The sequence below is a fragment of the Cervus elaphus genome, chromosome 10 (genome assembly GCF_910594005.1).
Source record: "Cervus elaphus chromosome 10, mCerEla1.1, whole genome shotgun sequence".
Taxonomy (NCBI): domain Eukaryota; kingdom Metazoa; phylum Chordata; class Mammalia; order Artiodactyla; family Cervidae; genus Cervus; species Cervus elaphus.
Genome location: NC_057824.1, coordinates 54,599,082 through 54,625,538, shown reverse-complemented (window position 1 = coordinate 54,625,538; position 26,457 = coordinate 54,599,082). Strand labels below are relative to the sequence as shown.

Sequence of the window (26,457 nt, the reverse complement as noted above, 5' to 3'; positions counted from 1 at the left end):
CCACACGCCACAGCTGAGACCTGGCGTGGCCACATATATAAATGAGTATTTTAAAAACAATATTAAAATAAAAAAAGGTAGAGAGAGGATCCAGTGGACGGAAAGGCAGCCCCCAGTTAGACGCCCCGGACAAAGCAGCAGAGAGTGGGCAGCGGCAATGCTGGGGCGGGGCTGGAAGGCAGGAGACAACGTCATTAGCTCTCAGGGGGCGTGGCCGAGTGCTTAGGAACGGGGCACTGTGGAGTCCAGGGGGCCGATGAGCGCAGTGTTCAAAGGGCTTCCTGCTTCCTCCTGTTTACAATGGAAGTGAAGCGGGAACTGTGCACAGCGTGTCACCCCTGACCTGATGCCCAAAACTCAGGCATCTTCCCCAGAGCCAGCCCATCAGCCCATCAAGGGATTCACCAGACACACGTGGGCTGGGACTGTGCAACGGGCCACCTGCAGGCCCTGCAAAGTGGCGGAAAATAAAACCAAGAAATGGAGGTGCTGATAATGAGGGACAGGGACGAGCTATGTGGCCCACTCGGTGCTACCCACACAACCCTCCTGTAAACCAACAGTCATCCTGAATCACCGCCACCAGCTGGACAAGGGGAAGCAAGGGAAGAAAGGGGCAAGGAGGGAAGGATGGACGCTGGGGTGGCTGGACAAAAGAGACTTCAGGGGAGATGTCTAGACAGTGGCTGCCCAAAAAAGAGGCATTTCAAAAATGTAAAACCGTTTATTCACCAAGAAGACACAATAACCATAAATGAACATGCTCCTAAAAGCAGAGCTTCAAAACACATGAAACGGAAAATGACAACTGGAAGGAAAAACAGACAAATCCACAAGTATGTTTGGAGATGTCAGAGCTCCTTGCCAAGGAGTTAAACCTGTGGACAGATGCTGAGCAAGGACCCGCAGTCCACCAGGACTTCACAGAACGTTCCACCTGACACTGTGCAACACACGCTTTTCTCGAGTACAGACAGAACGTTCTCCAAGACGGAGCATATTCCTGGGACATTAATAAACACTGGCAAATTAAAAAATGAAAACTATACAAACTAATTCACGGACTATAATGGAATTTAAACCAGGCATCCATAACAGAAGGGCTTCCCTGGTGGCTCAGTGGTAAAGAACCTGCCTGCCAATGCAGGAGACACGGGTTCAATCCTTGGGTTGGGAAGATAAATCTCCTGGAGAAGGAAGTGGCAACCTATTCCAGTATTCTTTCCTGGGAAATCCCATGGACAGAGGAGTCTGGTGGGCTATAGTCCATGGGGTTGCAAAAGAGTTGGACACGACTTCGTGGCTGAACAACAAAAACAGACAAGAGGGAAGTATCGACGCCCTGGAAAACGCAGCAGCACACCAGAATAACACTGCTGAAGGGAGACGATGGGATCAGAGAACATCTGTGATGAAGGAAAGTGAGAACACGACAGACCTCAGGTGCGGGGCCAGGTGTGGGGCGCAGCTGAAGCAGTGCTTAGGGAGAAATCTGTAGCCTTAAACACTTACATTATAACAGGAAAACCTCAAATCAGCAATCCAAGTTCCCACCCTAAGAAACTAAAGAAAGAAAAAAGGGAAAAGTACACCCAAAGCAAGAAGAACTAATAAAGCGCAGAAATCAATGAGACAGGAAAACAATGAGAAAAATGAAAGAAATCTGACACTGTTCCTCTGGAAAGACCAATTAAATTGTGAGGCTCCGGCGGAAGAGGCCAGGCAGCAGCGCCAGGAACGGGGGAGCCCACCCTGGGCCCTGCAGACACACACGGGAGCCACGCGGGCGTCCGCATGGACAACTGCCTGTGGCCCAGCCACATCGCCCACACAAAACCCGCAACCCAGCCTTCAGAGGCCTTCCACAACAGAAATATCCAGGCCTACGTGGTTTCACAGGGTGCAAACATTTAATGAAGAAATAATGCTAATTCTACACAATCTCATCCAGAAAAAAGAAGGAATAATTCCCAGCTTGGCACAGGAGGCCAGCATTACGCTCGAAGAGAAACAGATGAGGACAGAAAATAAACAAAACCCACACACCCGTATCCCTCATCAACGAAAACATCATCAACAAAACATGAGCAAGTTGAGTCCAGCAATACGAAAGAACAGTGACAGCCAAGGAGACTTATCTTGTGATGTCAGACTGGTTCAATATTGAAAAATAAATCAATATAAACTACCATATTGGCAGCTCAAAGAAGAAAAAACACAATTGTATCAATCCGTGGAAAAAGAAAGGATTTGACAAAGTTCAACATCTGTTCATGACAAACCAAGAATAAAAGACCGATCAAGAATGGAAGAGAACTCCTACATCCTGATACGCATACAAAAACCTACGACTAACATCATTCTCAATGGCAAAAGACTAGGAGCTCCCTCAAGACCAGAACAGGGCAGACACTCCAACACCAGCCTGGAAGTCTTAACCTTTGGTTAACCTCCGGCACACTGCTCGGAGAAGACGTGAAACTGACACAGACAATTTATGAAAGTCGCTCAGTCGTGTCTGACTCTTTATGACCCCGTGGACTGTAGCCCGCCAGGCTCCTCTGTCCATGGGATTCTCCAGGCAAGAACACTGGAGTGGGTAGCCATTCCCTTCTCCAGGGGATCTTCTCGACGCAGGGGTCGGACCTGGGTCTCCCGCACTGCTGGCGGATTCTTCACCATCTGAGCCATCAGGGAAGCTCAGATAATTTAGAGACAGGAGTATCTGCGCAGTGAGACCCCAAGGAATCAACCAAAAATAAACACCAAAAACCCTCACAGGACTGAAAAGTGAATTTGGTAAGGTACAGGATATCAGATGAACAACTCAAGAATCAGTCACTTCTATGCAGTCATAGTACATAACAGTAAGGCAAAGTAAAACAAAATTTACGACTGATATAAAAGACACACTTAGGCATAAATCTAATAAAACATGCAGAATCTGTATAATGAAAAGACAAAATGCTGATGAAAAAAATCAAAGATGTAAATAAACAGACACTGTGTTCATGGAATGGGAGACCCAACACAACGAGAACGTCAGTTCTTCCCAAATGACATACTGATTTAACACAAAGCCAATAAACTCCAGCAGGACTTCTTTTTTTGGGGGGGGGGTGTAGATCTAGACAAACCAACTCTAAAATTTATACAGAAAGTCAAAGGAACTAGAACACCTAAAACAACTCTGAAGAAGAATTAAATCAGAGGAGTCACTCTGGTAGATTTTAACTTACCCCAAGGCTACAAGTAATCAAGACAGTGGTGATGAGATAAACACCGAGATCAGTACAGCAAGGCAGAGAGTCCAGAAGAGAGAGAGATGCCCAAATGATCTGTGACAACGACACAAAGGCAATTCCACCAATGAAGGGCGGCCTTTGCCATGAATTGTCCGGAAGGAATTAAACATCTTTAGGCAAAAATAAATTTTCACCTAAACCTCATGTCTTACACCGGCTTCAACTGAACATGGGTCAGAAGTTTAAATGTAAAATGTGATATCATAAAATTTTAAGAAATAAACAAAGGAGAACATCTTTGATACGCAAGGCTAAGCAAAAAGTTTTCAGACTCAATATCTAAAAACTGATAAATTGGACTTTTTTAAAATTTAAAACTTTTGTTAAAGACATTGGTAAGATAATGAAAAAAACAGGCTACCGAGTAAAAGAAAATATTTGCAAATCACGTATTCGACAAGCACATATCCACTATAAATAAAGAACTTACAAAATTCAACAATAAGTAAAAAAAAAACCCAACAGAACAGCAACAAGAAAAAAACAACTAAATATTTAAACAGATATCTCACCAAAAAGGCTAAACAGGTTACAACTAATGAAAACACGCTCAACATCACTAGCCGCTTGGGCAGACACTCCAGCCGCCGAGTTCTCATTTCCACTCAGTGCAGCTGTTTTCTCACTTCATTTGTCTCTTCCTTTAAAGCGCGTCGTTTGGATGTGCTGCTACCGTTTCCCAGGGTGGATATTTCCCTCTCGTCTTTCTGTTTCTGTTGTTCAGTCACTAAGTCGTGTCCAACTCTTTTGCAACCCCACGGACTGTGGCCCACCAGACTCCTCTGTCCATGGGATTTCCCAGGCAACACGTGAAAAGCCATGGTGAGACAGCCATGGTGTGTGGTATCACACACCCAGCAGAAGGGCTAAATAAAATAAGAATACTGACAATACCAAGTGCCGACACAGAAGAACCCAAACTCACACGCAGTTCTGTTTAAATAACCACCAAACTACTTTCCAAAGCCAAACACACACTGAACACATTACTTAGAAATTCCACTCTGGGGTATCTACCCTGGAGAAATGGAAATCATTGCCCCTACACAACCTGCACACAAATGTTTATAACAGTTCTAGTCGTAACTGCCCCAAGCTGAAAAGAACACAAATATCCTTCAGGAAGTGACCAGATACACTTTTTTAAGTTGTGGTATATCCATCAGTGGAATATGACCCAGTTATAAAAAGGAACAAGTACAGCATGGAAGCAGGACGCTTGGGAACCTGTGACTCAGTTAGACCAACAGCAGAGGACGTTCCGGCCAAGTGCACATGGATATTCTCCAGAAAAGACCGCGTGTCAGGCTACAAAACAAGTCTCAGTAAGCTAAGTTTATTGATCTAACGGAATTAACTCAATGAGATGAAAGTAAAGCCCAGTAATAGGAAAAAAAAACTGGAAAACAAATATGTGAAAACTAAAACAACAGACTCAAGCAATAGATCAGAGAAGAAATCACAAGGAAATTAGGAAATACTTTGAGAAAATAACGTGAACACAAAACACAGGATACCAATGAAAGCAAGGCTCTTGGGGAATTTATAGCCTTAAATGCCTACATTTTAAAAGAAAGCAAAGTAGTGAGTCACTCAGTCATGTCCTACTCTTTGCAACCCCATGGACTGTAGACCAGGCTCCTCTGTCCACCGAATTCTCCAGGCCAGAATACTGGAGTGGGTAGCCACTCCCTTCTCCAGGGGATCTTCCCAACCCTGGGATTGAACCCAGGTTTCCCACATTGCAGGCAGATTCTTTACCAGCTGAGCCACCAGGAAAGAGGAGGATCTCAAATCAATAACATGAGTATACATCTTAAGAAACTAGAAAAGGAAGAGCAAATTGAGCTCAATGCTAGAAGGAAGAAAGTAATAAAGACTAGAACAGAGATAAATGACACAGAAAACAGAAAAACAGTAAGAAAATTAACAAAACCAAAAGCTGGTTATTTGAAAAGATCAACAAAATAAACAAATCTTTGGCTGAAATGACTAATATGTTTCAATATAGATAAAAATCAGCTACATTTCTAAACAACAGCAATGAAAAATCTGAATAAAAAAGGAATTTAACAAAATCAGTCCATTTACAAGAGCGTCAAAGAGAGCAAACTACTTAGGTTTTAATTTACCCAGGGAGGTAAAAGATTTGTATACTGAAAGCTGCAAAAGATTGCTGAAAGAAATTAAAGAAAAACTAAATAGATGGGGAGATATACCATGTTCATGGATAGGAAGACTTAAAATGGTTAAGACGTCAGAGGAGTTGAAACCACCTTGGAAAAGAACAAATTGGGAAAATTCATATTTCCTGATTTCCAAGCTTGATAGAAAGATACAGTAATCAGAAAATAAAGGACTTCATGGTGACAACATCATGGAGGAATTTCACTTCTGAGAGAAAGACACTAGTCTCAAAAGATTAAAATTGTAGGACTCCATTTATAGGACATTACTGAGAAAGAAACGAAACTGTGGGGAAGAGAGCAGATCAGAGGCTGCAGCAGGACCGCGGGTATGCGGGGGCGATCATCAGCTGACAGCAGGAGGGGGCTCTGAAGTGACGGCCTTAGTTTGTGCTCTGATTAAGGGGCAAGTAGTTAAAATGCCTGGGACTGTACACCAAGAAAAAGACAATTTGGAAAGACTGATGCTGACATTGAAGCTCCAACACTTTGGCCACCTGAGGAGAAGAGCCAACTCACTGGAAAAGACCCTGATGCTGAGAAAGATTGAGGGCAGGAGGAGAAGGGGGTGACAGAGGACGAGATGGCCGGAAGGGGGTGACAGAGGACGAGATGGCTGGATGGCATCACAGACTCGATGGACAAGAGTTTGAGCAAACTCCAGGAGACAGTGAAGGACGGGGAAGCCTGGCGTGCTGCAGTTCATGGGTTGCAAAGAGTCAGACACAGTTAAGCAACTGAACAACAACAGCTATATGACAATTCTAGAAGTCAAAGGTAACAAGCCTCCTGGTATACGTTCTGTAGCTTATCGTGATGGTGATTACAAGCAGGGGCACATATCTGTCAAGTGTGACTGTGGTGTCTGGTGGGGTGGGTGGGTGGAAGTGGAGTGTTTGACCACTGACATTCTTCAGATCTGGAGGAACATGGTGATAAGCAAAAGCAGACGGGCTTTCACTTCACTCACTGTTTTCACGCGTGCATGCTCAGTCATGTCCGACTACACAACTCCGTGGACTGTAGCCCATCAGGCTCCTCTGTCTGTGGGACTTTTCCAGGCAAGATACTGGAGTGGGTTGCCATTCCCTTCTCCAGAGGATCTTCCCGACTCAGGGATCGAACCCGTGTCTCCTGCATTGGCTGGAGGGCTCTTCACCACAGAGCAACCAGGGAAGTCCAGTCACTGTTTTAAGCTTCTCCAAGGCAACATGCTGTCTGAGATCTGCTCTCTGGGGGACAACTCCCACGGCCCCACCCTCGATGCCCCATGACACTGGGCATTAGAAGGAACACATCCTGTCGTGTGTGGAGTACGCCCTGACGACACGGGCGTTTAAAATCCCTCAGGGCTGGCACTGAAGGGGAAGCTTGGGGTGCAGAGTCTGACCCACAGGAAGCACTGGGTGAACGTCAGCTGTTTTGGCGCAAAGATTACGACAGCTGCTGATGGGGGCGGGGAGGGTGTCTTAGTTTCACAACCATAATGCATCGGAATCCTACATGCAAGTACCATCGGATGTCTGGGACCCAGAAAACACGCATGTGTGTATGTAAAAACATGGGCAACAGTTCATGCAGAAATATTCATCACAGCTTGTTCTCAGCAGCGGAAAACATGAAATAATTCAAGTTACAAAAGGGGAGTAGTCAACTGTAGTATGAGACAAACTAAGGGTTAATGTTTACACGAAGACTGCAGAAACACAGAAAAGTGTTACAAGACAAAGTGGAGAGTCAAGGTTTAAATGGTGTCGGTCTCACTGCACACAATGGTTATCAACAGAAAAATCGCTAGAGACTTCAGCTGAAGATGGTGGCTTCTACATTTACAATTAAGTGCAACCTCTCTCAAAGTTCCTTTAAAATGAGAGCATGGGTCTTCCTGACTTCTTGTGAGGCCTACTTCTGAATTGACAAAGAAAATAGAAGTCACAGTGTCCAAAAAACCTTAGAAGTTGGAAAACAGAAGCATCATGGTAAATGACACAAGAGAGCTAAGCCCTGGACCAGCCGTGGACATGCCGAGAAGTTTCCACCACTAACAGCCCCGAAGGTCTCGGAAACGGCGTCACGGGGAGCTCACTTCTGAAAGCAGCTTGGAGTCTCTCTCTCTTTCCCCCACTTCTCAGGGAGGAACTGCAGGAGCCGGCACAAACCGAGGAGGCGGCGCGCGTCCTATTCACGCAGCCTGTCGATGGTGGCAAGCAGCACAGCCCCACGGGTGCTGCCACGCGGGCGGCCACCACCGCCAGGAGCTCACCAGCGTCCCTCTGGAGACCCCCCCACAAGCCCGGCCACCTCCTCCCGCGCTGTCTAAACAGACTGTGCAAAGCTGATGTCACCGATCCTCAGCGTTTACAGTTCTGCAGCGACAACACACAGACCTGGCAACATCCTCTGGGGGAAGCACTGCAATCGTGAACGCAAGTTTTCAACGTTTATAGGACGAGGCAGGGGGCCTCCCCAGGTGGCTCGGTGGTAAAGAATCCGCCTGCCAACACAGGAGACTCTGGTTCAATCCCTGGGTCGGGAAGAGCCCCTGGAGGAGGAAATGGCAACCCACTCCAGTACCCTTCTCTGGAAAATCCCATGGACAGAGGGGCCTGGAGGGCGACAGCCCTCGGGGTCCCAGAGAGTCAGACACGACTGAGTGACTCAGCACACACACGCACACAAGTTGATACAGATTATCTAGTTCGTCTTGGCTGAGGTGTGGGAGTCCTTGGTTTTTGAGGAAGTGGTCCATCATCCCCGAGTTGACGCTTCTGTGAGCATAAATTGCTCATGACATCCCCACATGCTCTCAACGGCTGGAGGCTCTGTAGAGGCGTCCCCGGTCCTCCCAGGTACTGATGCTCTGGGCCTCCTCTTTTTCTACTCGTCACCTTTGCTGGAGGCTCACTAATTTTCAGAGAACTGGCTTTCTGCTTCAGTAATTTTCCGTTTTTCTCCTTTCATTATATTTGCTCTTTACGAGTACCTCCTTTCTGCTTGCTTTGGGTTCCCTTTGCCCTTCTTTTTCCAAGGTCTGGAGACTGGATTATAAACCAGACATCCGCCTGCTCTCCTAGAGCAGACAGCCAGGGCCGGGCACTTCTGCCCGAACCACAGACTCTCACAGGTATGTCTTCACCATCTCTTGGCTGTATATCCCTCTCCTTCGAGACGTCCTCTTTCACACCCGGGCTGTTTAACAGTGTGTTTAATCTCCAACTGCCAGGAGACTCCCCTGGGTTCCCCTGGCACTGACTTCTGGATCGAGCTCCTTCTGGACACAGAACACACGGGGGGGAGAAGCTGACGCCCCAGGACATGCCGTTCCGCGACCGGGTGTGGTCCGTCCCGCCGTGCCTCTGTGGCCGACCAGGTCCTGCTCACTCCTTCCGCGTCTCTGCTGCCTTTCGCTTCAGTCCTGCTGCTCCTGCGAGCACTGTGCCGGGTCCTGACCGCACAGCTGGATCTGCCCACGCCTCCTCCCAGGCCACCACTCGGCTTCGTGAGTGGAAGTTACGCTTCTGTGCAGAGAGCCTCACGCAGGGTCCCTTTTGGCCCGCCGTATTGTACCTGACATTATTCCATCAGCACAAGCCACACCTACTTTAAAAACATTCATGCGTGCCCGGCACGTCATTTCTCATTCTTTTGCTTCTACCTTCCTGTGTTGTCATGGCTGAAGCGGGTCTTGTAGATAAAATATAACTGGGTCGTGTTCGTACCCACGCTGCCAGTCTGTCTCCCAATTAGTGCGTCTACATTAAACGTGACTTGATTTCCTGGTGACTACATCTGCCACTTCACTCAAGTTCCCTGTTCGTTCCCTCTGTCTCCCTTCTCTCGCCTTCCTGTGGGTTCCCTGGCCACTTTCTAGAATCTCATTCTGCAGCGTTTTGGATACACGGCGTTGTACGCATTTCTTACTGTTGCTGGCAGCGTGGAGCTGCACACACGGAACACGGCTTCCCGGCGCGGACAGACTCCCCTGCCCGCTGTCAAATCAGCGGGGCTCGAGGCTCCCACCTCGTGTGCCGAGCACCAGCATCGCGGGACGCTCCAGGCTTTCACCCTCGGGGATGAGTCACAGAAACGCGAGGACACCCTGCCATCCGGACGAGTCTCCCTGTCTTTCCCTGTGCTGCTATCCTTTCCCCATGGAGGTTCCAGGCTTTCCCCTCTCACCGTGCCCCTCATGCCCAGGAGCTTCCGCTGACGTTCATCAAGGGCAGGTCTGCTGGTGACAGATTCTCTGAGCTCTGCTTCGGCGGAGGGTGTCTTGATTTTTCTTTCATCCCTGAGGATGTTTTTGCTGGCTGACAGCTCTTTTCTCTCAGAACTTGAGAAATGTTGTGCATTTCCTCTGGCTTCTGCAGTGTCAGATGAAAAACTCGCTGCCGCTCAGATCCATGTCCCCGCAGATAATAGTGTTTCTCTCCAGCTCCTTTCAAGACTTTTCCCTTGTGATTAATTTTCAGGAGGTTGATCAGCACGTGTCACGGTACAGGTTTCTTCGGTTTTATGATGTAAGGGCTCCACTGAGCTTCTGAAATCTGTAGTTCCATACCCTTCACCAGATCTGGGAAACTGCCAGTCATTACTTCCTAGGGTGTCTTCTCAGCCTCAACGCCCTTCTCCCCTCTGAGACCCCAGCTAAGCGAGGTCCCCCTCTGTCTCCTCACCACGGGTCCCCGAGGCTCTGCTCCTGTTTGCTCCCAGTCTGTCTCCCTGCTCTCTGCTGACGGGTTTCTGCTGACCTGGCAGTCTACTGTGGGGCGTACCTGCTGAGTTTTCTATTTTGGTTATTGTATTTTTCTGGTGTATAATTTATATTTGGTTCTTTTTTTAAAAACAATTTTTATTTCTTTGTTGAAATTTGTTATTTGTTTAGAGAGGATGCATAACTGTTTGCAGAAGCACTCTCACAATGCTGCTGTAAAGTCCTCATCAGGCAGTTCCCCGTCTGAGTCACCGTGGCGCTGTGTCTGTCGACGGTCTTGTCTTGTCCCAACTCCAGGTAGGATGGGTTTTACTGCATCCTGGACATGCCAAGCACCATGCTGCAAGACCTCACCCCCCACTGAAGACCAGACATTTATTTTCTTGAGAGAGAAGAGAGCAGGTCTCGCAGCAGAGGCACAGCAGGTGGAGGGCAAAGCTGCTCCAGGCAGCAGGGCAACGGACGGCCGTGTCCACGAATGCCAACTCCTGGTCCTGCCCCAGCCCTGCACCCGGAAGCTGGCAGCCCAACTCCAGACGGGGCTCTTCCCCAAAGACACTAGGGTTCACGGTGAAACGTCCACGGTAGACCTAGAGAAGCCACCAGCACAGGCCCACCAGGCCCAGGAGGGACCGGGAGGGGCCGGTGCCCCGTCCTCGTGAGCGGACGCCAGGGCTGCAAGGGCAGCATCAGAAGGAAGCTTCCCCCAGCCTCCACGCTGACAGAGAAAGCAGCGTGATGAGAAGGGGGCATGGGCTGAAGGAGACCTCGGAAAGTCCTATCACTGACATCAAAGAGCTAGTGAACATATCTCACACGAGGGAATACTCAAAGAACAACAACGCTACCAAAAAACCCAAAAACCTCAGGAAATTAAGAGTATGACAGCAGAAATAAAGTAAGAACAGGCTGATAGATTTGAGAACATTTTATAGAAAGTAAAGACAAATGACAGAAGATAGGATCAAAAGTGTTTTTATAACAGAAAGCATGCAGAAAGTTCAACATCTAAGTAACAGCTTCAGAAAGAAATAACAGAGAAAACACAAGAGGAAAAATGACCAATGAATAATCGAAGGGACTTTCCAAGAGCTGGAGGGTGTGAGAGGCCACGGGCCACCCAGCCCGAGACACGACAGCGTGGCCGTGACATTTCAGGACCCTGGACAGCAGACGGCCCGCGGTCCTCCGGAGAGCAGCACGGGGCAGGCCGGGACCGCGGGCCCAGAGGCTCTGCTCCGGGGGAGGCCGCCCCTCCCGCCCGCCACAGGGTCCGTGCAGGAGTGGAGGCTGGGCACAGCCCCGGCTGGGACGCCCCCTGGTTCCTGCAGCGGGGCAGCAGGGAGCCGGGGCCCAAGCGTGCTGCAGGAGCTGTGCTCACGGGGGTATCTGCAGGCAGGCAGAGCAGGCCTGCTGACCAGTGAGTGGGCTTCCTCCCGATGGAGCGGCCCTGGTCAGGAGGGGCGTGGGGCCGCAGAGGCCCCGACAGTGGCTCCCCCCCAGACCGAGCCCTCCGCCCGGGGGCACTAGGGTCCGGGGCAGCCTCACCCTCCTCAGCCCGGGGGCGCCGGGGTCCGGGGCAGCCTCACCCTCCTCAGCCCGGGGGCACCGGGGTCCGGGGCAGCCGCATGCTCGCCGTGGTTCACAGGCCAGGCCCAGGCCCACGGGGACGGGTTCTGCTTCTGCCTGGGCCGTGGGTGGTGGCCGTGTAGCCGCGTCCCTCTGCAGCTGTGCCCTCCTCTGAGGCAGGGCCTGTCTCCTGACCACGGTACCACAAGGGTACTCAAGACCACGCACAGCGGGCTCGGCAGGGATCCGCTCACAGCCGAGCCCCAGTGGCCTGGAAGGGTGTGGGCGTGTCCCAGGGCACAGCCATCCTGGGAGGGGGCATCTCCAGGGTCAGGGTCCCCCAGCCCTGAGGCAGGGGGCTGCTCCCGCTGGAATGGGCCTGGGGCTGGGTGGGCGGGGCCCGGAGGGCAGTGAGGGCCCTGGGGGGGTCTGGGGACGAGCCGGCCCCCACACAGATGCCCGTTCTCAGGAAGACGAGCCTGTCCAGCCCCTGAAACACAGACAGCGCCTGGGGTTTGCCGGAGCTGAGCCGCGATGGCAGGGAGCAAGAGCCCAGCTCTGTTCCAGCTGAGGGGCCCCTGAGCTGCCGCCGCTCAAGTCTTTACTTGAGTTCCACGCAGCTTTCTTCAGTAACAGAGTCATGCTTCAAAATGTCACGCGTGCACACTTGCTGTGTCACACGTGTTGCGTGTATCATGTATGTTTCACACGTGTGATCCACCCGCAGCGTCTCTCCCTGCACGAGTGACACCGCGTGGCCGAGCCCACCCCGCCCGGCCCACCAGGCTCGCGGGAAGGCTGCAGGTCGTGCAAAGGCGGCGGGTGGGCGGTGGCCAGCCGGCCTTCGGGTGCGCCGACCCTGTGGGAGCCGGGCTCCTGGCTCAGCGGTTTCAGGAAAAGACTCGCAGCAGCACTCCTGCTGCGTGGGGGGCGGGGAGGACTGGAGGGGAAGCTGCCAGGGTTCACTCAGAGCGAGCCCTCCCAAGCACCGGGGCGGACGGTGGTGGTGGGCTTCCCGGCCCCTGTCCTCCGGCCGAGCAGTTTCCCGGGAAAGCCAGGAAGCCCTCAGCCACGTGGAGGACGCTGACCCCGTGGTTACGGCTGCGAGATGCTGGGGGCAGAGGGCACAGGCTCCTGAACAGTGAGCGGGGCAGGGGCGCCCGGGGACCCTCACCCCCACAGCCTGGAGGAAGGACATACAGGCCCAGTGGGCAGTGGCCAGCCCCTCCCGTCAGCCCACCTGCTGCTCCTGGGAACACAGCGGAGCCTCCCCAGAGCTGCCCCGCTGGCCAGCGAGCACGTCCTCAGGAGCCCCCCCAGTCCCGCGGGGGCACCCCCACCGCACTGCCCACTGCCTGTCGTCACACACGCGCGCCCGCGGGTGAAACAGAGTCAGGTCCCTGCAGACAGCACCATGCCGGGCTCTGGGCAGGAGGAGGCCGCTGAGCAACAGTCAAGCCGGTGCGGGGGCGGAGAGTGGGAACGTGTGAAGACAACACGGCGGGGGTGGGCACAAAGGAGCCAGGGGCAGGGCAGGGCAGGACGTACCTGAGCGAGCTCACCTCCTCCCTGGAGAACAGGAAGCTCTGCTCAGCTGGGCCCGCCTGCGACTTCAGTATCTTCAGCTCCATCTCCAGCTGTGAGGAGACATGGGCAAGAGGTCAGCCTGGACCACGGGAGACACGGGAGAGAGGCCAGCCTGGGCCACGGGAGACACGGGCGAGAGGCCAGCCTGGGCCACGGGAGACACGGGCGAGAGGCCAGCCTGGGCCACGGGAGACACGGGCGAGAGGCCAGCCTGGGCCACGGGAGACACGGGCGAGAGGCCAGCCTGGGCCACGGGAGACACGGGCGAGAGGCCAGCCTGGGCCACGGGAGACACGGGCGAGAGGCCAGCCTGGGCCACGGGAGACACGGGCGAGAGGCCAGCCTGGACCACGGGAGACACGGGAGAGAGGTCAGCCTGGACCAGGGCCCCGGGAGACACGGGCGAGAGGTCAGCCTGGACCACGGGAGACACGGGCGAGAGGCCAGCCTGGGCCACGGGAGACACGGGCGAGAGGCCAGCCTGGGCCACGGGAGACACGGGCGAGAGGCCAGCCTGGGCCACGGGAGACACGGGCGAGAGGCCAGCCTGGGCCACGGGAGACACGGGCGAGAGGCCAGCCTGGACCACGGGAGACACGGGAGAGAGGTCAGCCTGGACCAGGGCCCCGGGAGACACGGGCGAGAGGTCAGCCTGGACCAGGGCCCCGGGAGACACGGGCGAGAGGTCAGCCTGGACCAGGGCCCCGGGAGACACAGGCGAGAGGTCAGCCTGGACCACGGGAGACACGGGCGAGAGGTCAGCCTGGACCACGGGAGACACGGGCGACAGGTCAGCCTGGACCAGGGCCCTGGGAGACACGGGCGAGAGGTCAGCCTGGACCACGGGAGACACGGGTGAGAGATCAGCCTGGACCACGGGAGACACGGGCGAGAGGTCAGCCTGGACCAGGGCCCTGGGAGATACAGGGCGAGAGGTCAGCCTGGACCATGGGCCCCAGGAGCCCGGGGGTGCAGCCACTTCCCTGTGGGGGGCAGGCGAGGAGACCCTCCTCGTTGGGTTCTCGTCTGCCGCCAGGCCTACTGCAAACAGAGCTTCGGTGTTTTAGTTCTTGTCTCCACAACAGCCACGGAGGGAGACACAGTCACATGGGCACGTTGACGGGAAACGTCAGAATCTGGGGCAAGGGGACCCAGCAGCCGGAAAGAACGTATTCCAGCGCTGCAGCACTTTGATGGGTTCTAATAGTCCTGATCCATTATTTATTTTGGGCGTCAGAGTCCTCTACAGGATGTCAAGTCGCACAGACCGTCTGGAAGGCAACGAGGAAGTGAGCTGCCGTAACACTTGGGGTTGGGGTGGGAGGGGGCATGACAAGGCTGGAGAAGAGCAGGGAGGACACCCAGCTGCGGACCCAAGGGGGACAGGGACGGGGCGGGTGGTCCCGTGGGTCCCGTGGGGTGGGGCAGACCCCAGCCGTGGGCAGCGCGCTCGGCCCTAGCTGCCCTGGGCTCCGAGGGCCCCGAAGGGACATGGCGGGCGGAAGGACAGGCCAGGTGGCCAGCCGCGGGTGCAGGACCACTGTCCCCACACTGGCCTCCAGCCATCCCCCAGCCCACCCTCAGGGCGTGCCACCCCCGCCCCCCAGCCAGCCCTGCCCCTGCGTGCAGGTCACTGACACTCAGCTCGGCTGTTCCTGGCCCGCTGCCCCACCCGGGACTCCTGCTGGTCTGGCTGTCCTGATGCCCAGGGAGGACTTTAACCCCGGTGAGTTCCCCACCGAGCCCCCGAGGGAACAGGGGAAGCCAGGAAGGCTCCTCATGGGGTCCACACCAGCTGCAGGCCCCGGCTGGGAGTGGGGCGGCGTCGCCGAGGCGGGGTCTGTGGCCAGGCTGATGCCTGAACCGAGCCCTCCAGGCCAGTCCTGCAAGGGCCTCCTTGGGCAACCTGACTGGAGAGATTCCTGGGCCCCAGACACTCAGTCTTGTGACTCCCCGACCGGCCGTCAGGTCCCTGGAGGAGACCCCGCCCCTAAATGGGCCAGCGGGCCTGGGAGACCTGAGCCTGCCTGCCGGAGCACAGACCAAACACAAGCACCCTGGGGACCAGCTCCCAGAACAACCTCGTGGAGCTGAGTTACATGCGGGCCCACAGCCAACTCCTCCACCTCTCCCAGCGCTGAAGGACAGGGTCCAGCGCCCGCCGCGCTAGCTGAACCACCCAGAGGTGGCAGGGGCCCTCGGCGTGGCCCCGTGGTCAGGGCGATGGCCCGATTCACTGGCCGGCATCAATGATGCCCGCACCATGTGGCGTGGCGAGCAGAGCAGAACCCAGTCGTGTTCAGGACCAGCAGCGTCCATGTGTCCAGAGGCCCCCAGACCTCTGCTCGGAAGCTGGGGCTTGGACAAAGCTCCTCCTGGGAACCAAGCTGTCCGTGTGCTGCTGACCCTGAGTGCCCAGTCCCTCCTCTCTCATGCCATCCGCACCTCCTACCTGGCAGCTGGTGGTGGTCACCCAGGAGCCCCCCATCTCACTGTCTCCACCTTCATGGTCATGATCAAACACACCTGCAGACACGAACTTCCCTGGATCAAGGTTAGGATTAGGGTTCCCCTGGGGGAATGTGGGCCCGGCAGTCGATCCGAACTGGTCCCTGTTCCGTGCAGGCGGGGGCTGATCTGACAGCAGGGCACAGGGGTGGTCTCTCCTGGAGACCCACAGCCCTGTGCCAGGCCCTGCCGGAGGCCCACACACCTCGTCCTGGAACCCGCGGGCACTCTGCAGCCTCCAGAATCGCACTCAGACGGATGAAGTGGAGAAGCCTCTCTCCAGCTTTGCCTGGTTCCTCGCCCAGCCTGCAGTCCCCAGGCTCGGCTCACGCGTTTACCAGCTAAGAGGCTGATGTTCTTCCCTTCTTTAAAATGTATTTATTGTTTATAAAAACGGGACATTTCCTACACGTTGTTCTGTATGTTAATTTTTTTCACGTAGTACCTCTGGAGGCATTTGCAGATCCGCACACAGAGAGCGCCCTGTTCGCAGTCATGGGTCCAGGAACCGCCCCCGACGGCCAACCTCCTGCCGACCAACATCTGACCTGCTTCCTGTCCAGCGGCTCAGACACGCCGGTCCCCTGGGCACGAACCGACCTACAGGCCGAGTCCCAGAGCTGCATGTCTGCCTGCAGTCCCACCTGACGTCATCACCGCACAATGCACGGTGGAGTCAGCCAGCTCACAGGCGGCAGTGACCGCAAGTGTTCACTGCAGGGCGCCCAGCCTGGGGCGAGCGAGGAGCTTGGGCTGCTCACGCTAAAGGCCCCGAGCCCCTGGCGGCTTTCAGGGAGGGCTTTTAAGGACAAGATCGGGGCAAGGGTTGTGGGTGTCTGAGCGGCCTGAAGGCATTCTTCTGCTCTGTTGTGGGGAGGTAACTGGGGGGTATTTTGGGCGTCAACACCATCAACCTTCTGGATCCAACTGGCCTTGGGCCCACATGCGGGGGGTCAGCACCTAGTGAACGTCTGAGCTGGCAGGGGCCTTAGTGTCTGCAGACAATGAAGCACACGGGCCAGGAAGCTACCTACTGCCTCGAGGAACTGAAGGCCCTGGGCGTCCTGCTAGAGCTGAACTCATCACTGCTCTGTCTCGTTGACCGTTTCCCTCTGTTTCTGCGTCTCCTTGCTTTTCTGATTAAATGTGCTCTTTGGCACTGGGGGACAGCCTGGGAGGTAAAGGTCTTTCACAGACGAGAGGCGGGGACCCGGGAAGGCCCCACAGGTCCTGCTGGGCTTCAGGGCGGGGCCCAGCTGGCCTCGCGGTGGCAAAGAAAGGCTCCTCGCCCCCCATGGGCGTGCGCGGCTTCCTGTCTGTAACCAGGTCAGCTTCGGACATCCGGTCGACAAGAAAACTGGGGCCTTCTCTCTCCTGCCTCACCCACTCCATATTTTAAAAAGTACCCAAACCACCTATTCTCAGAACCTGGGGCTCGGGGAGGGTGAAGCCGCACGTCCAGGGCCCAGCCATGGGCGGAGCCAGCTTGTCCGTCAGGACCCGCGGCTCCCGCGTCCGCCCACCTCTTACTGCTGCTGGAGCAGGAAGGAGAATTTTCCTCATCGTCTGACTCGTCTCTGTAGACACAGGCTCCGTCAACTTTCTGTGCGTCGGCTCTGCCGCCCGCCCCCTCGCGGGGTCTCAGGTGGGCTGCAGGGCCTGCTCCTCCCCAGCACCGGTCCCGCATCTCTTCCTGTCCAACAGTGACGGCTGTGAGCTCCAGAACACCAAGGTACGGTTCTAACACCAGACGCTGCTGCCCGCATTCTGGCTTCGGTGGGACTAATCTAGCATCTTCCTATTTACAGCATGTCGGTTTTCACTTGAAATGAAAACACTCATGCTGAGAAATTACCCGTATGTTATTAAGGGATCTTAAGACTGACTGTTGGACTTTGTCAAGCGGGTTTTTAGCAAATACAGAGCAGAGATCCTGTGAACTGACAGCCCAGGGTCGGAGCGGCAGCCTGGCGTGGAGAAGCCCTGCACACATCCCGTCCCGATGCGTGTGGACGCACGCGGCACCTCCGAGCACCTGCGCACGTCCCGTGACACGCGTGGATGCACGCGGCACCTCCAAACGTTCCGTCCCGACATGCGAGGACACACGCGGCACAGATGGGCCCCTGCGGAGTTGGCGTCCGTACAACCCAAGCTTCCCTCCCCTGTGCCCAGGCAGCCTGGGCAGTGTGGATGGCACTGGACCTGCAGCGGGACTTCCCTGGGACTCACACTCGGATGCTGCTCCGTCTCTTCCTTTTTGCTGGCGGGGTGACAGAGGTGGCTGGTTTTTTTACAAGTCGGTAGTAACTGGTCTGTTTGAAATTTCTCTCTCTTCTGGAGTCAGTGTTCATAGGTTATATTTTCGTAGAAGATGATTCATCTCATTCAGGTTTTCACTTTAAACAGAGTTGCGACATAATTCCTAACTTTTTACATAACTCACGGAGGCCTCGTGATTGTCTCCGGGGTTCTCTCTAACGCGTGTTCTCGGCGGTCCTCACCGCAGAGGGGAAGCCTGTGTGCGGGGCAGTGCTTGCCCTGTGAGTGTCCACCTCCACGAATCTGCGCAGGGGCACATGGGGAGCCTCGTCCAGGGCAGACTGGAGCCTTCGGGGCCCGGGACACGCGCTCCTCACCCGCCCCCGCCCGGCCAGCAACTCCAAGCGAACGACTCTTATTTCTTCGTTTGGGTAGTGATGCTTTCTATTAATTTTTTACTAGGATTGTGAATAATTAATGTTTTACTAGTTTGTTTTCAAAGCACAGGCATTTGGATTTATTTGTTATTTCTACCATTTTTCACTTTCTCATTAACTTCTGCTTTGATCTTTACAAATTCCTACTTCTCCTTTACTAAGGTTAATTCTGTCTTCCTTTTCCAAGTTCTTGGATTGGGTGTTTAATCCATACATATTCACTCTTTCTTGTTCAATAACATAAATATTTAAACCTGTGATTTTTTTCTTCTCAGCGCTGGTCTGGCTGTTTCCCACAGGCTCTGAAGGGAAGAGTTCCCATTAAGACTATTTTCTCAATTTTATGACCCAAGAATGAGAGCGAGTCTCTTGTTCTATTATTTTTTTTCTTTCAAGAATTAGGTGCTATTTCTTTTTTTGGTTGTGCTCTTAAATTCAAATTTCATCACAGTGTGATCAGAGAAAAGCTATTTGTTCTATTGGAATTTTTTTTAAGTTTTAAAAAGTTTTATTTTTTATTTTTGGCTGTGCTGGGTCTCCACTGCCGTGTGCAAGCTTCCTCCGGTCGCGGTGCATGCGGGCTCCTCACTGCGGAGGCCCCTCTCGTCGCAGGGTACACGCCCCAGGGAGCAAGGGCTCAGCAGCTGTGGCTCCGGACTCGAGGCTCCACGGTCTGTGAGCTCGCCCCAGGCCAGAATGGAACCCGTGTTCCCTGCACTGCAGGGCGGTTCTCAACCAGGGGACCACCAGGGAAGCCTGTGCTACCCGAGGGCGCTGGGTCTCGCAAGCCAGCGTCACCTGGCGGTCTGGTGAAACCGCCAGGGCTGGACTCACCGTCTCACTCAGCTCCATCCTGAGGAAGACCCCGGGGACAGCACCTGCTAAGCCCCCAGGCTGGCCGAGGCGACAGCCTTCCTGCTGCTCAGGAAGCCTGCCACAGCGGCCCTCCAGCCAACTCCGCCTCCTCTGCAGCAGGGTCGGGTCACAGGCGGCTCCAGGGGAGGTCAGAGTGGGTGTGCCGGGAGAGGTTCTGACAGAGGAGGGCCAGCACAGTGGACCTGGGGAGCCAAGGCACAGAGCATGGAAACCTGAATGCAGGAAACGGGCAAGGGATCCTCAGTTCTGGTCTCAGTCACTGGTAGTCAAGTCTCTGCTGGGGGCGACTCTAAAGCAACACACTGCCCAGTACCTTCTGGAAGAGGGTCCTGGCACTCCAGGGAGGTTGGGGGAGAGCAGGGCCAGGACAGACCTTTCTGGAAGGACCTGGGGAGGGACAGGGCCCCAGACGGCCGGGCTGTCTGGCAGGGACTGCCTGCAACTCCAGCTCCAAGCTGGTCCCTGGAGACCCACCCGCGCCTCGCCCCGCGCTCCAGCCAGGGACAGGGAGCGGGCCGCTGAGGGCACAGAGTCTGTTTCTCTCCACCTGACCCAGCGTCGCCCCGAGGCCCAGAGCCTGGGGGCAGCCCTGCCCTCCATGCCTCCTCCCACCAAAGCCGGAGAGGGTGCTTCTGTCACAGATCGAGGGCCTGGGCGGGACTGAGCCTCCCCAGGAAAAAAACACTGACCTGCGGGCAGCAATGCACAGGATCCCAGAGAGGTGGGCCCTGAGCGCGGCCCAGCACATGGTCTGGGAGCATCCAGGACGCAGCAGAAGCCAGAGCGTGGGGAGGTCGGGAGACCAGAGCCCACGGGGTGCGCGGGGGCAGGGAGGAGCGGCACCTGAGGACCCAGCAAACTGACCGGCCCCCAGGGCTGAGGACGGACATGAGGAGGATGGGAGAGACCAGGCCTGCTCCCAGCGGCCAGGCTGGCATCTCCGGGTCCGCAGGCACCGGGCAGGCACTCAGCAGGCATCAACTCCCCAGCAGAGCGCTGCCCGCCCTGGGCCCACTGGTGACACGACCCCTCCCTCTCCGCGAGGAGACTGGACGCTAATGGTCCTCAAGGCGAGCTTGCTAGTACAGCACGACCTTTAGACAGAGCCCGTGAACGTCAGTTTAATTCGCTGGGCCGGTACCCAACCCCACAACGCGCTTCCCCTCCCCCAACAGCAAGTCTAACTAGTGTGGCCGCTGGTGAGCACCAGCGTGAGGGGTCACACACGTCTCATCACAGGAGCCCGGCCTCTGTCCAGCCCCACGGACGGTCACGACGGGGCTGAGGGCCTGGGTTTCCAGAGCTGCCCACCCAGGGCCCTCACTGCAGAGGTCCAGGCTGCTGCCTTCTCCTCCGGAGCCCCACTGGGCGGGGCCCCAGGCCTCCTGGAGACGGGAGGACAGGTCTGAGACCAGAGGGGACCCCGGCCGAAGGGCCTGCTCAGCCTGGACCCTTCGAGCACCCAGGAAGGTCTCGGGGGGCGGGGGTGCTGCGTCCTGGGAGGGCCTGGAACGGCCTCCTTGTCGATTCCACCTCAGCCTGAGGGCCAGGCCAGGTGCAACAGGCCACAGGTGGTCACCACCGGCTCAGCCAGCTGCTGACCTGAGCTCGGACACACCGTCGCCTCGGATAAAAAGAAGCCCCACTGGAGAACGTGTTCAGGCTGCATTTTTCCCTGGAAGGCCATTTCTTGAGTGGGCACATTTGCTGAGAGCGCTCACAGCACCGAGCTGCAGGGCGCCGCCAGCTCCCAGGGGAGCCCGTCCGCCGGCTAGAGTCCAACGGGAGGCCCGCCCGAAACCTGGTGAGTGAGCACCAGGCCTCACCTGGGGCAGGAGACGGGAGGACGGCTACGAAAGTGCAGAGACAGGATCCAAGGTCGCGCTGTGTCTGCTGTGGGAGCCACGCAGGCCCCGTGAGCACAGCCCCCCTGTGCCCGTGCAGAGACGGGGGCGCTCCGCCAGGCCCGGCCAGTGGGACCCCGGCCCTCTGCCCCCTGTCACAGCCTGGCTCTCAGAGATGCGGGGCCCTCGCACAGCCACAGGGTCAGTCACCGTCTGGCTCCACCTACATGAGCCTAAGCGGCATGGGCCTTCACACATGGACTCACGCCTCCGGGCCAGGCCCCTGAGAAAGCAGCGTTTCCCAGTGAGCGCTGAGGCTCGGGGCAGGGGCCAGGGCTGGGGAGGCCTGCTCCTCACGGTCTCCGTGGTCACCTCCGAGCCCAACCGACACACCCGCCTAGGACAGACGTTTCCCAGTCACAGCAGGACAGATCCAGAACGTGAAATGACTCACCACCAGTCAGAACCAGGAGGTGCTTTTAATAATAATTTATGGAAAGGCAGCTGGCCCCGCTGGAGGACTGTGATAAGGCCGGATGTTTGGGTGGGGGGGCGCACATGGGTGGTGCTGCCAATGGTGAACAATGGAGGCTCACCCCTCTCCCGGTGATTCACTGGCCTGAGCACTGCGGTCGACAGTGACGCAGCGTCAGCAAGATCTGTGGGGCTGGGCACCGCCTGGCAGGGCTACGAACCATCTCCCACCATCCGTGTGATCTGTGCTCGAGCCCTGGGACTCAGAGAGCACCGCTGGTCTCCCGTGCAGGGGAAGCCCCGGAGGCCCGCAAGCCCCTGGAACCTGCCTGGCTGCGCTGTCCACGGGCAACGGAGGCGGCTGTAAAGCACATGTCACTGGGCGGCACACGAAGCCTGGACGCTCACTGCCTGGACCACTGCGCCCACTTGGAGACGGAGCGGAGGAGGAGGGCGATGGGAGGCAGAGGGGGTCGCCAGGCCGCCCATGCTCACTGCCCTTCTGGACCGGCCTTTCCGGGAGGAGCCCTGGGAGGCTGGCCAAGGACCCCAGCACAGGTGTCCAGCCCAGTCCCTGAGGTCAAGTGACAGCAAGGGGACAGTTAGAACCAAAACCTCCCGTCCAGCCACAGCCCGCCCAACCTAATGAGGGCCGGGCGTGTCAAAGACACAACTACAGTGGGGGACGTCTTTCCTTGGGATGTTAATTGCATTTAAAGAAAAAAACATGAATGGTACTCACACATACTAATTGGCATGAATTTGCTAATTATTAACAAAAAGTCAAACTGTCTTTGTGCTGTCATCTGCAATTACCTACAGATGCTTAATTATTATTAATTTTTTTTTAAACGTCTCTTCTTGCCTAGCGAGCTGACTTTGGGCCGGACAACAGCAGGTCAGGGAGCTGGGGATGGGAAAGAAAGAGCAGGAACCTTCCTGGACAGAGGCCCTGGGGTGGTCAGGGACCCTGGATGCAGGCTGCTCGCCGCCCAGACCCAGAGGAGCCCCACCCTCTTAGCGGCAGCAACACACACCGGCAGGACCAAGGCCTTGGGCACTGGCGTGGGAGGGAGGGCTGACTGTGGCCTCCAAGCCTCAGCATGTGGGGGTCACTGCCCCTGCTCCAGTCTCTTACTCCTCCACCCCTCGGGGGTTTACATCAGAGCAGAAAGCCCCCTGTAAGCAAACAGAAGCACTTCCTGGGCGATCCCACTCCCTGAGGACTGGCCCATGGGCATCAGGCTGGGTCCTCGGGGGCTGCAGGGCCCTCTGGACCCAGTCGGGAGCAAGAACAGAGGCTCGCATGCTCCCGCCCTCGGGTCCCTGCACTGCCACTTCTCATTTTCCTTTCAACAAGGAAAGAGAAGAGAGAAGTGAAATAAACACAAAATAAAGATGGGAGAATCAAAGGCAGAGATTAAAAGCCTCTCTGAGGAGACAGCAACAGCCCAGATCCAACAACAAGCCTGAAAGGACCAGTGCGAGGAGTCTGCAGTGCCATGGGCGTGCACGCAGGGGCCACCGGCACCGCACCTCTGGGTTCAGACGAGAGACAGGCCGTGCACTCCGGCCCTCTGCAGGGTCAGCACCACTGCGACAAGCTGCCTCATGCAGAGCGGTCCCCAAAGGTCCCCCGGTGGCCAGGGGAGGCCCTTGCACTGAGTTTGGGGCACCAGGCCCACAGGAGGCTCTCCACAGTGGCAGACACCAGACTTGCCCCAGGAGACGTGCAATAACACCCCCGCCTGGCTGCCCGCCCCCTACAAGCTCCAGTGTAACTGGTCTGGAGGAGGGACTTCAAAGCCCCTGGAGGCTTCACATGAAGAGCAGAAACTGCAGGAGCTGCAAGTAGGAGGAAGCACACAGCCCTGCAGCCCCCGTGAACAGGGGCAGCTGCCCCAGCGGCCCAGTGCCCACTGGGCCAAGGGCCAGGAGCCAGTGGGCAAGCGCAGCAGGCCTATCCCCCCTCCTCCTGAGAGGGCACCCAGCTCGTCCAAAAGCCCCGGGGCTGGGGAAGCTCCTGCAGGTTTCCCAGCCTGGTGCCGTGGGCGTGTGGACCTCACCGACTCAGGGTTTCTAGGGGCAACTGTGCTCTCGGGCACTCTCCAGCTCAAACCCAACAAGGAAGTCATGCAGGAGACACACAACGTCCTGTCCCCAGGGCCTCGTAGGAGGGGCCATCCATCTTCAAGGACACCCCCCGACCCCCGCCCGGTGGCCCCAGAGTCAAGGTCCATGGACAAGGACAGGGAGGAGAGGAGGCCCAGGGACGCCCCACCCCATCACCAGAGCCCACCCTCCCAGCTCCCGGAGGCTGTGATCGGGGGCTTCCGCGGGTCCAGCCGTGCCCTCTGCCTCCTCAGGTAATGCTCCCCTAGGCCCCAGGCCACCCTGGCCTGTCCCACGGTGTCCATCACACACAGGACTGGGGCCCTCACTGGCCACAGCCTCTCCACCCCAGGTGGGGCTGACCCCGACTCCCCACAGGCATCTGAGATGGAGCAGCCAGGCGGGGTTGGCCTCGGGCTCTGCCCCATGGGCACTGACGCCCACGTTCGAGGGGTAAGCACACAGGGTGCTTCCCGGCCGGGACTCGGTGCTCTGGACCCCAAGCCCGCTGCATCTCTGACGCCGCATCCTCCTCTGAACCCAGCTCCCTGATCCCCCTTGCCTCCCCACCCCAGACTCCTCGCCTGGCCCCCCCCCCCGCCACGCCCCCTGGGCCCCACGGGTGGAGCCCTCCCGACAGGAAGGGTCAGCAGTGGTGGAGACACCTGGGGGGCCGCCCGCGGGGCAACAAGGAGCGTTCAAGGACACCTCACCCCCACATGCATCTGCCCCACCGGCGGCGCCAACACAGAGACAGGAGCCCGACTCCAGGCAGGAGCCGCAGCGCCCACAGCAGCTCCCGGCGCCCCGCCCCCAGAGCCTCCAGTGCCCCGCCCACAGCAGCTCCCGGCGCCCCGCCCCCAGAGCCTCCGGTGCCCCGCCCCCAGCAGCTCCCGGCGCCCCGCCCACAGAGCCTCTGGGTGCCCCGGCCAGCGGGCTAGCGGCCTGGGCAGGGCAACCGGACAACACATGCCCCCACACGGCCTGCCTGTGCCCAGGTGTGTCGTCCTCCAAGCCGCCAGACCAGGCGCCAGAGCGGCTCACAGCTTGCACTGGATGAGGACGCTCGCGGCCACGCTGTCCGTCTCCCATGGGCACCGAGGGCCAGCGGGGTCATGTGGCCGCGTCTGCACACGCCCAGGTGAGGGCTACCAGGCTGCGAGGACGGCAGGGCAGACGTGGTCTGACGTCAGGAGTCGGCCCGCAGCCGGGGCAACACAGAAGCAAAGGGGACGCATGAGGCTGGAGGGCTCAGGGCGCCCCGCGGGGTCAGGGTGCGGTCCGCGCTGCCGGGAGGCATGGACTCGGGCAGGCGGCACTCTGGCGCCCAAGCCTGGAGCAGGCGGGGAGCCCGCAGTCCCTGCCTGGGGGGTCTGGTCTCGACTGTGAAGCCCCCTCCGCACTGGTAGCCACGTCTCTGACAAGGGCCCCGCCGCTGTGCCACAAAGGCCTCCACTGGGCGCGGCCTCGAGACTCACCATGTCGGCTCTTTGCTTCTGGCCTCCCAGCTCCTCCAGCGCCTGTGACAGCTGAGCCTTCAAGACAAAACAGAAGCACAGTCAGCGGGCTTTCTCCTCCCGGGGCACGAGGGACCACACCTCCCCCGTCTCTGCGCACTCGCCACTGCCCAGGGAGCCCTGAATCCCCTGTTTGGAAGGAGGGGCAGTTTGCTTGCCAAGGCTACCCCCCAAGCAGCTGCCTGAAGGAGAGAGACGTTCGGGGTGGAGTTTCAGTGCCCAGGTAAGAGGCCAGGGGACTGGCCATGCACAAGGAGGGAGACACCGACCAGCACAGCATTCGCCGAGGTGACAGGACGGGGGTGTGGGGATGGGGCACAGCCGTGGGGCTGCCAAGGGCTGGCAGGGGCCCCCTCCATCTTTCCGGGGGCCTGGAGTACCAGGTAACGGGGGCCCCTGGGGGCTCCGCCTGGGTGATGCTCATCAAGCGGACAGTGCCGACGTGTGCATCTGTGTGTGTGCATGCATCATACTTCAATGAGAAAGTAGGTTTAAAATATACAGGCACCAGCACTCTGGAGGACAAATTAGGGAGAAAGGGAGGCGGTTCTGCTACAAGTGGAGGATTCTAAGCAGGATGCGCACCATCGCTGCAGGCGATCAGACAGCCCATCACGGGCCCCAGGGAGGGCCGAGTGGACGCACAGCATGGCGTCCGCCCGTGCTGGAGATCCTACGGGTGCCGCGGGCCCTCAGCTGGAGGAGGAAGGCCTCTGACAAAGCCCAGCAGGATGGAGGCTGGGCAGGGGGGAGGTGGTGGCGAGGAAGCCCCTCAGCAGCACCCGGGCTGCAGCCCTTCCTCAGAGCAGCCCAGGGGCCTGGGGAGATGTCAGGACGGCCTCCGCGTGGAGCCGAGGAGGCAGGACCAGGCCGCCACGGCCCCCAGGCTCCAGGAAGGCTGCTGGGGGCGGGGGCAGAATGAAAACACAGGTGTCAGGTCTACCCTCCTTCCTCAACGAAACCCTGCAAACAGCGGTTTCCTGGCATCAATGGGCAGGCCCCCCAGAACTCGGGTGTGAGGGATGGAAACGCAGGAGACGGGCACCACACCGGCTCCCTCGGCCCG

General features: G+C 57.1%; 1 protein-coding gene across 2 annotated transcripts in view; it reads right to left on the bottom strand.

The window, feature by feature from the left end:
• MAD1L1 (mitotic arrest deficient 1 like 1) overlaps nucleotides 1–26,457 on the bottom strand; it is a 233,017-nt gene that overhangs the window by 61,794 nt on the left and 144,766 nt on the right. For both annotated transcript variants that reach the window (XM_043915437.1, XM_043915439.1), the window contains 2 exons: nucleotides 25,353–25,409; nucleotides 13,323–13,411 (listed from right to left, as the gene is read on the bottom strand). In XM_043915437.1, coding sequence (XP_043771372.1) covers nucleotides 13,323–13,411; nucleotides 25,353–25,409 — 146 coding nt within the window. The remainder of the gene's footprint in view (nucleotides 1–13,322; nucleotides 13,412–25,352; nucleotides 25,410–26,457) is intronic.